We start from the raw sequence: 12,754 nt of genomic DNA on the forward strand, positions 1-12,754 counted from the left end.
AAGGGGTTCGGGGGGGTTTATATATAGAATAACAGATACCCCGGAGTGAGTTACAGACTGGAATCTAATCGAGGGGTTCGGGTTGTTTATATATAGAATAACAGATACCCGGGAGTGAGTTACAGACTGGAATCTAATTGAGGGGTTCGGGTGGTTTATATATAGAATAACAGATACCCGGGAGTAAGTTAGAGACTGGAATCTAATCGAGGGGTTCGGGGGGTTTATATATAGAATAACAGATACCAGGGAGTGAGTTACAGACTGGAATCTAATCGAGGGGTTTGGGGGGTTTTATATATAGAGTAACAGATACCAGGGAGTGAGTTACAGACTGGAATCTAATCGAGGGGTTCGGGGGTTTATATATAGAATAACAGATACCCGGGTGTGAGTTACAGACTGGAATCTAATCAAGGGGTTCGGGGGGTTTATAAAAAGAAGAACAGATACCCCGGAGTGAGTTACAGACTGGAATCTAATCAAGGGGTTCGGTGGGAGGTGGGTTGGAACAAGAATAACAGATACCCGGGAGTGAAACCTACTATGCAATGTCATTCTGATTCCAGAAAGAACAGGAGTTTGCTCTACAACGGAGAATGAGACTGGGTGTAAGTTCGATGAGGGGCTGTCACTGAGACAGTGCGTCCCTGGGTGTGAGTGGGTAGATGAGGGGCAGTCACTGAGACAGTGTGTCCCTGGGTGTGAGTGGGTAGATGAGGGGCTGTCACTGAGACAGTGTGTCCCTGGGTGTGAGTGGGTAGATGAGGGGCTGTCACTGAGACAGTGTGTCCCTGGGTGTGAGTGGGTAGATGAGGGGCTGTCACTGAGACAGTGTGTCCCTGGGTGTGAATGGGTAGATGAGAGACTGTCACTGAGACAGTGTGTCCCTGGGTGTGAGTGAGTAGATGAGAGACTGTCACTGAGACAGTGTGTCCCTGGGTGTGAATGGGTAGATGAGAGACTGAGACAGTGTGTCCCTGGGTGTGAGTGAGTAGATGAGAGACTGTCACTGAGACAGTGTGTCCCTGGGTGTGAATGGGTAGATGAGAGACTGAGACAGTGTGTCCCTGGGTGTGAGTGGGTAGATGAGGGACTGTCACTGAGACAGTGTGTCCCTGGGTGTGAATGGGTAGATGAGGGGCTGTCACTGAGACAGTGTGTCCCTGGGTGTGAGTGGGTAGATGAGGGACGGTCACTGAGACAGTGTGTCCCTGGGTGTGAATGGGTAGATGAGGGGCAGTCACTGAGACAGTGTGTCCCTGGGTGTGAGTGGGTAGATGAGGGGCAGTCACTGAGACAGTGTGTCCCTGGGTGTGAGTGGGTAGATGAGGGGCAGTCACTGAGACAGTGTGTCCCTGGGTGTGAGTGGGTAGATGAGGGGCGGTCACTGAGACAGTGTGTCCCTGGGTGTGAGTGGGTACATGAGGGGCAGTCATTGAGACAGTGTGTCCCTGGGTGTGAGTGGGTTGATGAGGGGCGGTCACTGAGACAGTGTGTCCCTGGGTGTGAGTGGGTAGATGAGGGGCGGTCACTGAGACAGTGTGTCCCTGGGTGTGAGTGGGTAGATGAGGGGCGGTCACTGAGACAGTGTGTCCCTGGGTGTGAGTGGGTAGATGAGGGGCGGTCACTGAGACAGTGTGTCCCTGACAGTCTCCTGATCAGCTGGTTGTACTCACATTAATCTCGGTCACAGCGATGTCCATCACACTGCCAACAACAATCAAAGCATCAAATGTGTTCCAAGCATCGCAGAAATAGTGCTGCAGGTCCAGTGATCAGAACAGAGGGACAGGAAGAGGGAGAAGAGAGAGGGAAGGGGGAGAGGGACAGGGAGAGGGAGCAGAGAGAGGGAGGGGCGAGAGGAAGAGGGACAGGGAGAGGGAGAGGGAGCAGGGAGAGGGAGAGGGAGCAGAGAGAGGGAGAGGGAGCAGAGAGAGGGAGAGGGAGCAGAGAGAGGGAGAGGGAGCAGAGAGAGGGAGGAAGGAGAGGGAGGGGGGAGAGAGAGAAGAGAGAGGGAGGGGTTAGAGGGAAGGGGAGAGGGAGAAGAGAGAGGGAAGGGGGAGAGGGACAGGGAGAGGGAGCAGAGGGAGGGAGGGGCGAGAGGAAGAGGGACAGGGAGAGGGAGAGGGAGAGGGAGCAGAGAGGGGGAGAGGGACAGGGAAAGGGAGGAAGGAGAGGGGGGAGAGGGAGAAGAGAGAGGGAGGGGGGTAGAGGGAGAGGGAGAGGGAGCAGAGAGAGGCAGTGGAGAGATGGAGAGGGACAGGGAAAGGGAGCAGAGAGAGGGAGGGGTGAGAGGAAGAGGGACAGGGAGAGGGAGAGGGAGCAGAAAGAGGGAGAGGGACAGGGAAAGGGAGGAAGGAGAGGGAGGGGGGAGAGGGAGAAGAGAGAGGGAGGGGGTAGAGGGAGAGGGGAGAGGGAGCGGGAGCAGAGAGAGGCAATGGAGAGAGGGAGAGGGACAGGGAAAGGGAGGAGGGGAGGGGAGGGTGGGAGAGGTATCAGAGAGAGGGACAAGGAGAGGGAGCAGAGAGGGACAGGGAGAGGGAGGGGGAGAGAGAGGGGAGAGGGAGGGGGAGAGAGAGGGGAGAGGGAGGGGGAGAGAGAGGGGAGAGAGAGGGGAGAGAGAGGGGAGAGAGAGGGGAGAGAGAGGGGAGAGAGAGGGGAGAGAGAGGGGAGAGAGAGGGGAGAGAGAGGGGAGAGAGAGGGGAGAGAGAGGGGAGAGAGAGGGGAGAGAGAGGGGAGAGAGAGGGGAGAGAGAGGGGAGAGAGAGGGGAGAGAAAGGGGAGAGAAAGGGGAGAGAAAAGGGAGAGAAAGGGGAGAGAAAGGGGAGAGAGGGGGGAGAAAGAGAGGGAGAGAGGTGGAGTGGGGGTGGAGAGAAAGGGCAGGAGAGATGGGGGAGAAATAGAGGGAGAGAAGTGGGGAGGACGAGGGGAGAGAAGGAGAGAGGGGTGGAGAGAGGGCAGGAGAACGAGGGAGAGGGTGGGGAGAGGGGAGAGAAGGAAGAGGGAGAGAGAGGTGGGGAGAGAGAAAGAGGGGGAGAAAGAGGGGAGAGAGAGAGAGATAGAGAAGGGTGAGAGGGAGGGCAGAGAGAAGTGGGGAGAGAGAGAAGTGGGGAGAGAGGGACAGAGAGAGAGGGAGGAGATAGAGAGAGAGGGAGGAGATAGAGAGAGAGGGAGGAGATAGAGAGAGAGGGAGGAGATAGAGAGAGAGGGAGGAGATAGAGAGAGAGGGAGGAGATAGAGAGAGAGGGAGGAGATAGAGAGAGAGGGAGGAGATAGAGGGAGGTGGATGCAGAGGAAGAGGAGGGGACAGAGGGACAGAGAGAGAGATGGGGGAGAGAGAAAGAAGAGAGGAGAAAGGGACAGAAAGAGATGGAGAGATAGAGAGTGGGGGGAGAGAGGTGGGGAGAGAGAGAGAAGTGGGGAGAGACGGAGCAGATAGAGAGAGGGGGAGATAGAGATGGGGGGAGATAGAGGGAGGTGGATGGAGAGGAAGAAGAGGGGAGAGAGGGACAGAGAGAGAGATGGGGGAGAGAGAAAGAAGAGGGGAGAGAGGGACAGAAAGAGATGGAGAGATAGAGAGTGGGGGAGAGAGGAAGGGAGTGAGAGAGGCGGGGCGAGAGAGAGAAGAGAGGGGAGAAGGATAGAAAGAGAGAGCGAGAAAGAGAAGAGTGTGAGAGAGGGACAGAGAGAGATTCCAACAAACAGAGCCAAAGAGGGACAGAGAGAAATTGGGAGATAAAGTCACAGACAGATAGAAAGAGCAGAACTTAGAGGTTAATATCATTAATAATTGGATTCTGGCCAATATTAATTCTTTAACCAATATGTTGAACAGAGAATTGTCTGAATATATATCTCATTGATGATATAGCACTTACATTACATCAGTGACTACACCTCAGAAGGTCCGATAGCCTTCCCTCCAATCCTCCTATCACTGTAACCTCCTCCATCCCTACAACACTCCCTATCACTGTAACCTCCTCCATCCCTACAACCCTCCCTATCTCTGTAACCTCCTCCATCCCTACAACACTCCCTATCACTGTAACCTCCTCCATCCCTACAACACTCCCCATCTCTGTAACCTCCTCCATCCCTACAACCCTCCCTATCTCTTTAACCTCCTCCATCCCTACAACACTCCCTATCTCTGTAACCTCCTCCATCCCTACAACACTCCCTATCTCTGTAACCTCCTCCATCCCTACAACCCTCCCTATCACTATAACCTCCTCCATCCCTACAACCCTCCCTATCTCTGTAACCTCCTCCATCCCTACAACACTCCCTATCACTGCAACCTCCTCCATCCCTACAACCCTCCCTATCTCTGTAACCTCCTCCATCCCTACAACCCTCCCTATCACTGCAACCTCCTCCATCCCTACAACCCTCCCTATCACTGCAACCTCCTCCATCCCTACAACCCTCCCTATCTCTAACCTCCTCCAGCCCCTACAACTCTCCCTATCTCTAACCTCCTCCAGCCCCTACAACCCTCCCAATCTCTCTAACCTCCTCCAGCCCCTACAACCCTCCGAGATCTCTGCCCTCCCCCAATTCCGGCCTCTTGACCATCCCCCGATTCCCATCGCTCCACCATTGGCGGCCGTGCCTTCAGCTGCCTGGGGCCCCAAGCTCTGGAATTCCCTCCCTAAACCTCTCCGCCTCTCTCTCTCCTCCTTTAAGACGCTGCTTAAAACCGACCTCTTTGACCGAGCTTTTGGTCGCCCGTCCCCGAGTATCGCCTGATGTGGCTTGGGGTTGAATTTTACACCTTGGGGACGTTTTACGATGTTACAGCTGCTAGATAAATGCAAGTTGCTGTTTTTGAGAGAGGCTTACCTTAGGTTTGAAGGCGATGATCTTCAGAATCATTTCCACAGTGAAGAGGCCAGTAAACACCATGTTTAACACATCCATGGCATAGTTAAATGGATCTGACTGCTCATAGTGCTAAAAAGAAGATGGAGTCACTGTCAACACACTTAAAGATCCTTCACTCATCGGACAGGCTCCAGGTCCTCCGCCTCGTGACTTTCGAGCAGTGGCGAAGGGGACAGGGGGGTGCGAGGAACACGGTGACCAACTTAAAAAAACCATGAGGGAGAAAGGAATAAAAGGATATAGTGATAGGGGGAGATGAAGCAGGGGGTGGGAGGAGGCTCGTGTGGGGCAGAAACACCAGCACAGAGCGGATGGGCCGAATGGCCTGTCTCTGCATTTTACTGCACAGAAATATGCCCAGCCTCTCCACGGTGTGGTCCCAGACCCAGGCGTGACTGGATTACCCCTGCCTAAACCCCAGCTGTGCCCAGCCGGGGAGGGTGGGCATTGAGGGAGGTGCCAAAGGCCTTGGCTCTTGCCAAACACCGGCACCCCCCTCAACCCACCAGATCCGGACCCAAGCTTTTGAGGGCGGTGACCGCCAGTGGGAAGACGAGCACTCCCCGGGCAGCTGCCCTGCCTGCTTGTGTCGGGAGGGGCGGTGAGCCAGGTCGTGCTATTCGCCTGCGGGATGCGTCGTGCGCCTGTCGAGAGGTAGGCCATGGCCTGAACCCTTACAACCTCGGGTCTGACTGCAATCTATCACACCACCACCAGCTCACTAGCCCCTCCCGCTGCTCCCGCCCATGAGCAATTCAAGGTACTGACAGGCCCCTGGACGACATTCCCTCCACCGCCACCTCCTGTCCCCGCCCATAGCCAAGGCCAAGTACAAAGGAGCAGGCCATTCGGCCCATCTGCTCCATGTCGGTGTTTCTGCTCCACACGAGCCTCCTCCCACCCCCTACTTCATCTCCCCCCTATCACCATATCCTTCTATTCCTTTCTCCCTCGTGTGTTTATCCAGCTTCCCCCTTAAATACATTGATACTATTCACCTCAACCACTCCCTGTGGGAGCGAGTTCCACATTCTCACCACTCTCTGGGGATATGGAAGTGAGAGAGAATTTGTTTTACACAAGAAAGGCAATTCATAAAGGGTCATAACCTGACAGGTCCCAATTCCAGAGAGTCAAGCCCCGTAATCCAGGTCTGACACTCTCCCCGGTGCCAGTGCTGAGGGAGCTCCGCATTTTCGGAGGGTCAGTACTGAGGGAGCTCTGCACTGTCGGAGGGTCAGTACTGAGGGAGCTCTGCACTGTCGGAGGGTCAGTACTGAGGGAGAGCCGCACTGTCGGAGGGTCAGTACTGAGGGAGCGCCGCACTGTCGGAGGGTCAGTACTGAGGGAGCTCTGCACTGTCGGAGGGTCAGTACTGAGGGAGATCCGCACTGTCGGAGGGTCAGTACTGAGGGAGCGCCGCACTGTCGGAGGGTCAGTACTGAGGGAGCGCCGCACTGTCGGAGGGTCAGTACTGAGGGAGCGCCGCACTGTCGGAGGGTCAGTACTGAGGGAACTCTGCACTGTCGGAGGGTCAGTACTGAGGGAGATCCACACTGTTGGAGGGTCAGTACTGAGGGAGCGTCGCACTGTCGGAGGGTCAGTACTGAGGGAGCGCCTCGCTGTCGGAGGGTCAGTAGTAAGGGAGATCCACACTGTCGGAGGGTCAGTACTGAGGGAGCGTCGCACTGTCGGAGGGTCAGTACTGAGGGAGCGCCACGCTGTCGGAGGGTCAGTAGTAAGGGAGCGCCGCACTGTCGGAGGGTCAGTAGTAAGGGAGTGCCGCACTGTCGGAGGGTCAGTAGTAAGGCAGTGCCGCACTGTCGGAGGGTCAGTAGTAAGGCAGTGCCGCACTGTCGGAGGGTCAGTAGTAAGGCAGTGCCGCACTGTCGGAGGGTCATTACTGAGGGAGCGCCGCACTGTCGGTGGGTCAGTACTGAGGGAGTGCCGCACTGTCGGAGGGTCAGTAGAAAGGGAGTGCCGCACTGTCGGAGGGTCAGTACTGAGGGAACTCTGCACTGTCGGAGGGTCAGTACTGAGGGAGATCCACACTGTTGGAGGGTCAGTACTGAGGGAGCGTCGCACTGTCGGAGGGTCAGTACTGAGGGAGCGCCACACTGTCAGAGGGTCAGTAGTAAGGGAGATCCACACTGTCGGAGGGTCAGTACTGAGGGAGCGTCGCACTGTCGGAGGGTCAGTACTGAGGGAGCGTCGCACTGTCGGAGGGTCAGTACTGAGGGAGCGCCACGCTGTCGGAGGGTCAGTAGTAAGGGAGTGCCACACTGTCGGAGGGTCAGTAGTAAGGCAGTGCCGCACTGTCGGAGGGTCAGTAGTAAGGCAGTGCCGTACTGTCGGAGGGTCAGTACTGAGGGAGTGCCGCACTGTCGGTGGGTCAGTAGAAAGGGAGTGCCGCACTGTCGGTGGGGCCGTCTTTCAGGATGAGACGTTAAACCTGAGGCCCCCGTCTGCCCTCTCAGGTGGATGTAAAAGATCCCACAGCCACTATTGGATGAAGAGGTGGGGGGGCGGGGTAAAGAGGGGAGTTCTCCCCGGTGTCCTGGGTCTGGTATTTATCCCTCAATCACCATCAACAAAAAAAGCAAACGATCTGGGTCTTTTGTCACATTGCTGCTTGTGGGATCTTGCTGTGTGTCTGTTTGCTGCCATGTTTACTACATTACAACAGTGACCCACACTTCACAAAGAGACTCCTTCACTGGTGGTGAGGGGCTTGAGGGGATATCCTGAGGTGGAGAAAGGCGCCGGAGAGAGATGCACGTCCTTTCTCAGCCATCGGCCTGGTCCTTCGGCCCCTCTGCCCGCTCCAACCCCCTCCCAAGTCCCACCTCCGGGGAGAATCCCACCCCCCCCAACCCCCAGGGGCCGGAGCCCGGGTTCCCGTCGACTGTCGGCTTACCTGCATGGCCAGGGTGATGGTGTTGAGCAGAATGAGAATGAACATGATGTATTCGAAGCCTGTGCTGTTCACCATATACCACACCTTGTACTGGTAGCGGTTCTTGGGGATGTAGAGGCGCAGGGGCTGAGCCTTCATCGCGTACTCCACACACTGCCTCTGCAGGGCGGGGACAGACAGAAAGAGACCGGGGGGGTCAAAGCGGGCCGCAGGGCGAGAGCTCGCGACAAGGCCGGCTCGAGGCCTGCCCCAGTCGAATGTGCACCCCCCCCCCTCCCCTCCACCCTCTCCTCCCAACCTGGGGCTCACCTGGTTCTTGTCCAGCTCACAGTTCTGATACTCCTTTTCCCCCTGCTCCCGGAAGGTAATGATGACAAACCCCACAAAGATGTTCATCATGAAGAAGGCGATTATAATGATGTAGACAATGAAGAAGATGGAGATCTCCACCCGGTAATTGTAGATGGGGCCCTCGTTCTCCGAGTTAGCATCGATGGCCTGGTACAGGAGGCTGTCAAACACACACACTCAGATCACACACAGCACGGCAACGTGGGCACGTCATAGAATCAGAGATTACTGGCAGCACAGGAGGAGGCTACCCATTTTCATAGTGGGACATACACAACAACAACCTGCATTTGTATCGCGCCATCAACATCTAGTCAGTACTGAGGGAGTGCCGCACTGTCGGAGGGTCAGTACTGAGGGAATGCCGCACTGTCGGAGGGTCAGTACTGAGGGAGCACCGCACTGTCGGAGGGTCAGTACTGAGGGAATGCCGCACTGTCGGAGGGTCAGTACAGAAAGAGTGCTGCACTGTCGGAGGGTCAGTACTGAGGGAGCGCCGCACTGTCGGAGGGTCAGTACAGAAAGAGTGCTGCACTGTCGGAGGGTCAGTACTGAGGGAGCGCCGCACTGTCGGAAGGTCAGTACTGAGGGAGCGCCGCACTGTCGGAGGGTCAGTACTGAGGGAGCGCCGCACTGTCGGAGGGTCAGTACTGAGGGAGCGCCGCACTGTCGGAGGGTCAGTACTGAGGGAATGCCGCACTGTCGGAGGGTCAGTACAGAAAGAGTGCCGCACTGTCGGAGGGTCAGTACTGAGGGAATGCCGCACTGTCGGAGGGTCAGTACAGAAAGAGTGCCGCACTATCGGAGGGTCAGTACTGAGGGAGTGCCGCACTGTCGGAGGGTCAGTACTGAGGGAGCGCCGCACTGTCGGAGGGTCAGTACTGAGGGAGTGCCGCACTGTCAGAGGCTCGGTACTGAGGGAGCGCCGCACTGTCGGAGGCGTGGTACTGAGGGAGCACCGCACTGTCGGAAGGTCGGTACCGAGGGAGTGCCGCACTGTCAGAGGGTCAGTACTGAGGGAGTGCCACACTGTTGGAAACGTCCCCTATGCACTTCACAGGAGTGTAAATCAGACAGAATTTAACCCCGAGCCACATCAGGAGATATCGGGGACGGGCGATCAAAAGCTCAGTCAAAGAGGTTGGCTTTAAGCAGCATCTTAAAGGAGGAAAGAGAGAGGCGGAGAGGTTTAGGGAGGGAATTCCAGAACTTAGGGCCCCAGGCAGCTGAAGGCACGGCCGCCAATGGTGGAGCGATGGGAATCGGGGGATGGTCAAGAGGCCGGAATTGGAGGAGTGCAGAGATCTCGGAGGGTTGTTGGGATTGGAGGAGGTTACAGAGATAGGGAGGGTTGTCGGGGCTGGAGGAGGTTACAGAGATAGGGAGGGTTGTAAGGGGCTGGAGGAAGTTACAGAGATAGGGAGGTTGTCGGGGCTGGAGGAGGTTACAGAGATAGGGAGGGTTGTAGGGGCTGGAGGAAGTTACAGAGATAAGGAGGTTGTCGGGGCTGGAGGAGGTTACGGAGATAGGGAGGGTTGTTGGGGCTGGAGGAGGTTACAGAGATAGGGAGGGTTGTAGGGGCTGGAGGAAGTTACAGAGATAGGGAGGTTGTCGGGGCTGGAGGAGGTTACGGAGATAGGGAGGGTTGTCGGGACTGGAGGTAGTTACAGAGATAGGGAGGGTTGTTGGGACTGGAGGTAGTTACAGAGATAGGGAGGGTTGTTGGGGCTGGATGAGGTTACAGAGATAAGGAGGGTTGTGGGGACCTGGAGGTAGTTACAGAGATAGGGAGGGTTGTTGGGACTGGAGGAAGTTACAGAGATAGGGAGGTTGTCGGTGCTGGAGGAGGTTACGGAGATAGGGAGGGTTGTTGGGGCTGGAGGAGGTTACGGAGATAGGGAGGGTTGTTGGGGCTGGAGGTAGTTACAGAGATAGGGAGGGTTGTTGGGACTGGAGGAAGTTACAGAGATAGGGAGGTTGTCGGGGCTGGAGGAGGTTACGGAGATAGGGAGGGTTGTTGGGACTGGAGGAAGTTACAGAGATAGGGAGGTTGTCGGGGCTGGAGGAGGTTACGGAGATAGGGAGGGTTGTTGGGGCTGGAGGAGGTTACGGAGATAGGGAGGGTTGTTGGGGCTGGATGAGGTTACGGAGATAAGGAGGGTTGTGGGGACCTGGAGTAATCCGGAGATTACAACCTTTGAGGTCCTGCTTTTTGATCTGCTACCTCGAACCCTAAATTCTTGTTGCAGGACCTCATCCCTCGTTTTACCTCTGTCGTTGGTACCAATGTGAACCACGACCTCTGGCTGCTCCCCCACCCCCTTCAGAATGTCCTGCAGCCACTCCATGACATCCTTGACCTGAGCACCAGGAAGGCAGCATACCATCCTGGAGTCACGTTTGCGGCCACAGAAACGCCTATTCTTACCCCTTACGATAGAATCCCCTATCACTATGGCTCTTCCACTCCTTTTTCTCCCCTCCTGTGCAGCAGAGCCATCCTTGGTGCCATGAACCTGGCTGTAGCTGCTTTCCCCTGGGAGGCCATCCCCCACCAACAGTATCCAAAGCAGTATATCAGTTTGAGAGGGGCATGGCCACAGGGGACTCCTGTATTACCTGCCTGCACCTACTACTGTGCCTGGTGGTCACCCATCCCTTTTCTGTGCAGTCATTACCTGTGGTGTGACCACCTCACTAATCGTGCTATCCACAATGTCCTCAGCATCGCGGATGCTCCACAGTGAATCCACTCGCAGCTCCAGCTCCGTAATGCGGGTAGCCAGTAGCTGCAGATGGATACACTTCCCGCACACTTGGTTGTCAGGGACACTGGAAGCATCCCTGATTTCCCACATAGCGCAGGAGGAGCATATCACGGGGCTGGAGGAGGTTACAGAGATAGGGAGGGTTGTAGGGGCTGGAGGAGGTTACAGAGATAGGGAGGGTTGTAGGGGCTGGAGGAGGTTACAGAAATAGGGAGGGTTGTAGGGGCTGGAGGAGGTTACAGGGATAGGGAGGGTTGGAGGGGCTGGAGGAGGTTACAGAGATAGGGAGGGTTGTAGGGGCTGGAGGAGGTTACAGAGATAGGGAGGGTTGGAGGGGCTGGAGGAGGTTACAGAGACAGGGAGGGTTGGAGGGGCTGGAGGAGTTTACAGAGATAGGGAGGGTTGTAGGGGCTGGAGGAGGTTACAGAGATAGGGAGGATTGTAGGGGCTGGAGGTGGTTACAGAGATAGGGAGGCTTGTAAGGGGCTGGAGGAGGTTACAGAGATGGGGAGGGTTGTAGGGGCTGGAGGAGGTTACAGAGATAGGGAGGGTTGTCGGGACTGGAGGAGGTTACAGAGATAGGGAGGGTTGTAAGGGCTGGAGGAGGTTACAGAAATAGGGAGGGTTGTAGGGGCTGGAGGAGGTTACAGAGATAGGGAGGGTTGTAGGGGCTGGAGGAGGTTACAGAGATAGGGAGGGTTGTAGGGGCTGGAGGAGGTTACAGAGATAGGGAGGGTTGTAGGGGCTGGATGAGGTTACAGAGATAGGGAGGGTTGTAGGGGCTGGAGGAGGTTACAGAGATAGGGAGGGTTGTAGGGACTGGAGGAGGTTACAGAGATAGGGAGGGTTGTAGGGGCTGGAGGAGGTTACAGAGATAGGGAGGGTTGTAGGGGCTGGATGAGGTTACAGAGATAGGGAGGGTTGTAGGGGCTGGAGGAGGTTACAGAGATAGGGAGGGTTGTAGGGTTTGGATGAGGTTACAGAGATAGGGAGGGTTGTAGGGGCTGGAGGAGGTTACAGAGATAGGGAGGGTTGTAGGGGCTGGATGAGGTTACAGAGATAGGGAGGGTTGTAGGGGCTGGATGAGGTTACAGAGATAGGGAGGGTTGTAGGGGCTGGATGAGGTTACAGAGATAGGGAGGGTTGTAGGGGCTGGATGAGGTTCCAGAGATAGGGAGGGTTGTAGGGGCTGGATGAGGTTACAGAGATAGGGAGGGTTGTAGGGGCTGGATGAGGTTACAGAGATAGGGAGGGTTGTAGGGACTGGAGGAGGTTACAGAGATAGGGTGGGTTGTAGGGGCTGGAGGAGGTTACAGAGATAGGGAGGGTTGTAGGGGGCTGGAGGAGGTTACAGAGATAGGGAGGGTTGTAGGGGCTGGAGGAGGTTACAGAGATAGGGAGGGTTGTAGGGGCTGGAGGAGGTTACAGAGATAGGGAGGGTTGTAGGGGCTGGAGGAGGTTACAGAGATAGGGAGGGTTGTAGGGGGCTGGAGGAGGTTACAGAGATAGGGAGGGTTGTAGGGGCTGGAGGAGGTTACAGAGATAGGGAGGGTTGTAGGGGCTGGAGGAGGTTACAGAGATAGGGAGGGTTGTAGGGGCTGGAGGAGGTTACAGAGATAGGGAGGGTTGTAGGGGCTGGAGGAGGTTACAGAGATAGGGAGGGTTGTAGGGGGCTGGAGGAGGTTACAGAGATAGGGAGGGTTGTAGGGGCTGGAGGAGGTTACAGAGATAGGGAGGGTTGTAGGGGGCTGGAGGAGGTTACAGAGATAGGGAGGGTTGTAGGGGCTGGAGGAGGTTACAGAGATAGGGAGGGTTGTAGGGGCTGG

At 56.2% G+C, this 12,754-nt stretch overlaps 1 protein-coding gene across 1 annotated transcript in view; it reads right to left on the reverse strand.

Moving 5' to 3' along the window:
* The window catches only part of LOC137358244 (voltage-dependent L-type calcium channel subunit alpha-1D-like), a 170,443-nt gene that overhangs the window by 53,330 nt on the left and 104,359 nt on the right, over positions 1-12,754 (reverse strand). The window contains exons 28-31 of the mRNA XM_068024140.1: positions 8,119-8,320; positions 7,810-7,968; positions 4,851-4,961; positions 1,680-1,763 (exon numbers count right to left, since the gene is read on the reverse strand). Coding sequence (XP_067880241.1) covers positions 1,680-1,763; positions 4,851-4,961; positions 7,810-7,968; positions 8,119-8,320 — 556 coding nt within the window. The remainder of the gene's footprint in view (positions 1-1,679; positions 1,764-4,850; positions 4,962-7,809; positions 7,969-8,118; positions 8,321-12,754) is intronic.

This window comes from Heterodontus francisci, chromosome 49 (genome assembly GCF_036365525.1).
Source record: "Heterodontus francisci isolate sHetFra1 chromosome 49, sHetFra1.hap1, whole genome shotgun sequence".
Classification (NCBI taxonomy): Eukaryota; Metazoa; Chordata; class Chondrichthyes; order Heterodontiformes; family Heterodontidae; genus Heterodontus; species Heterodontus francisci.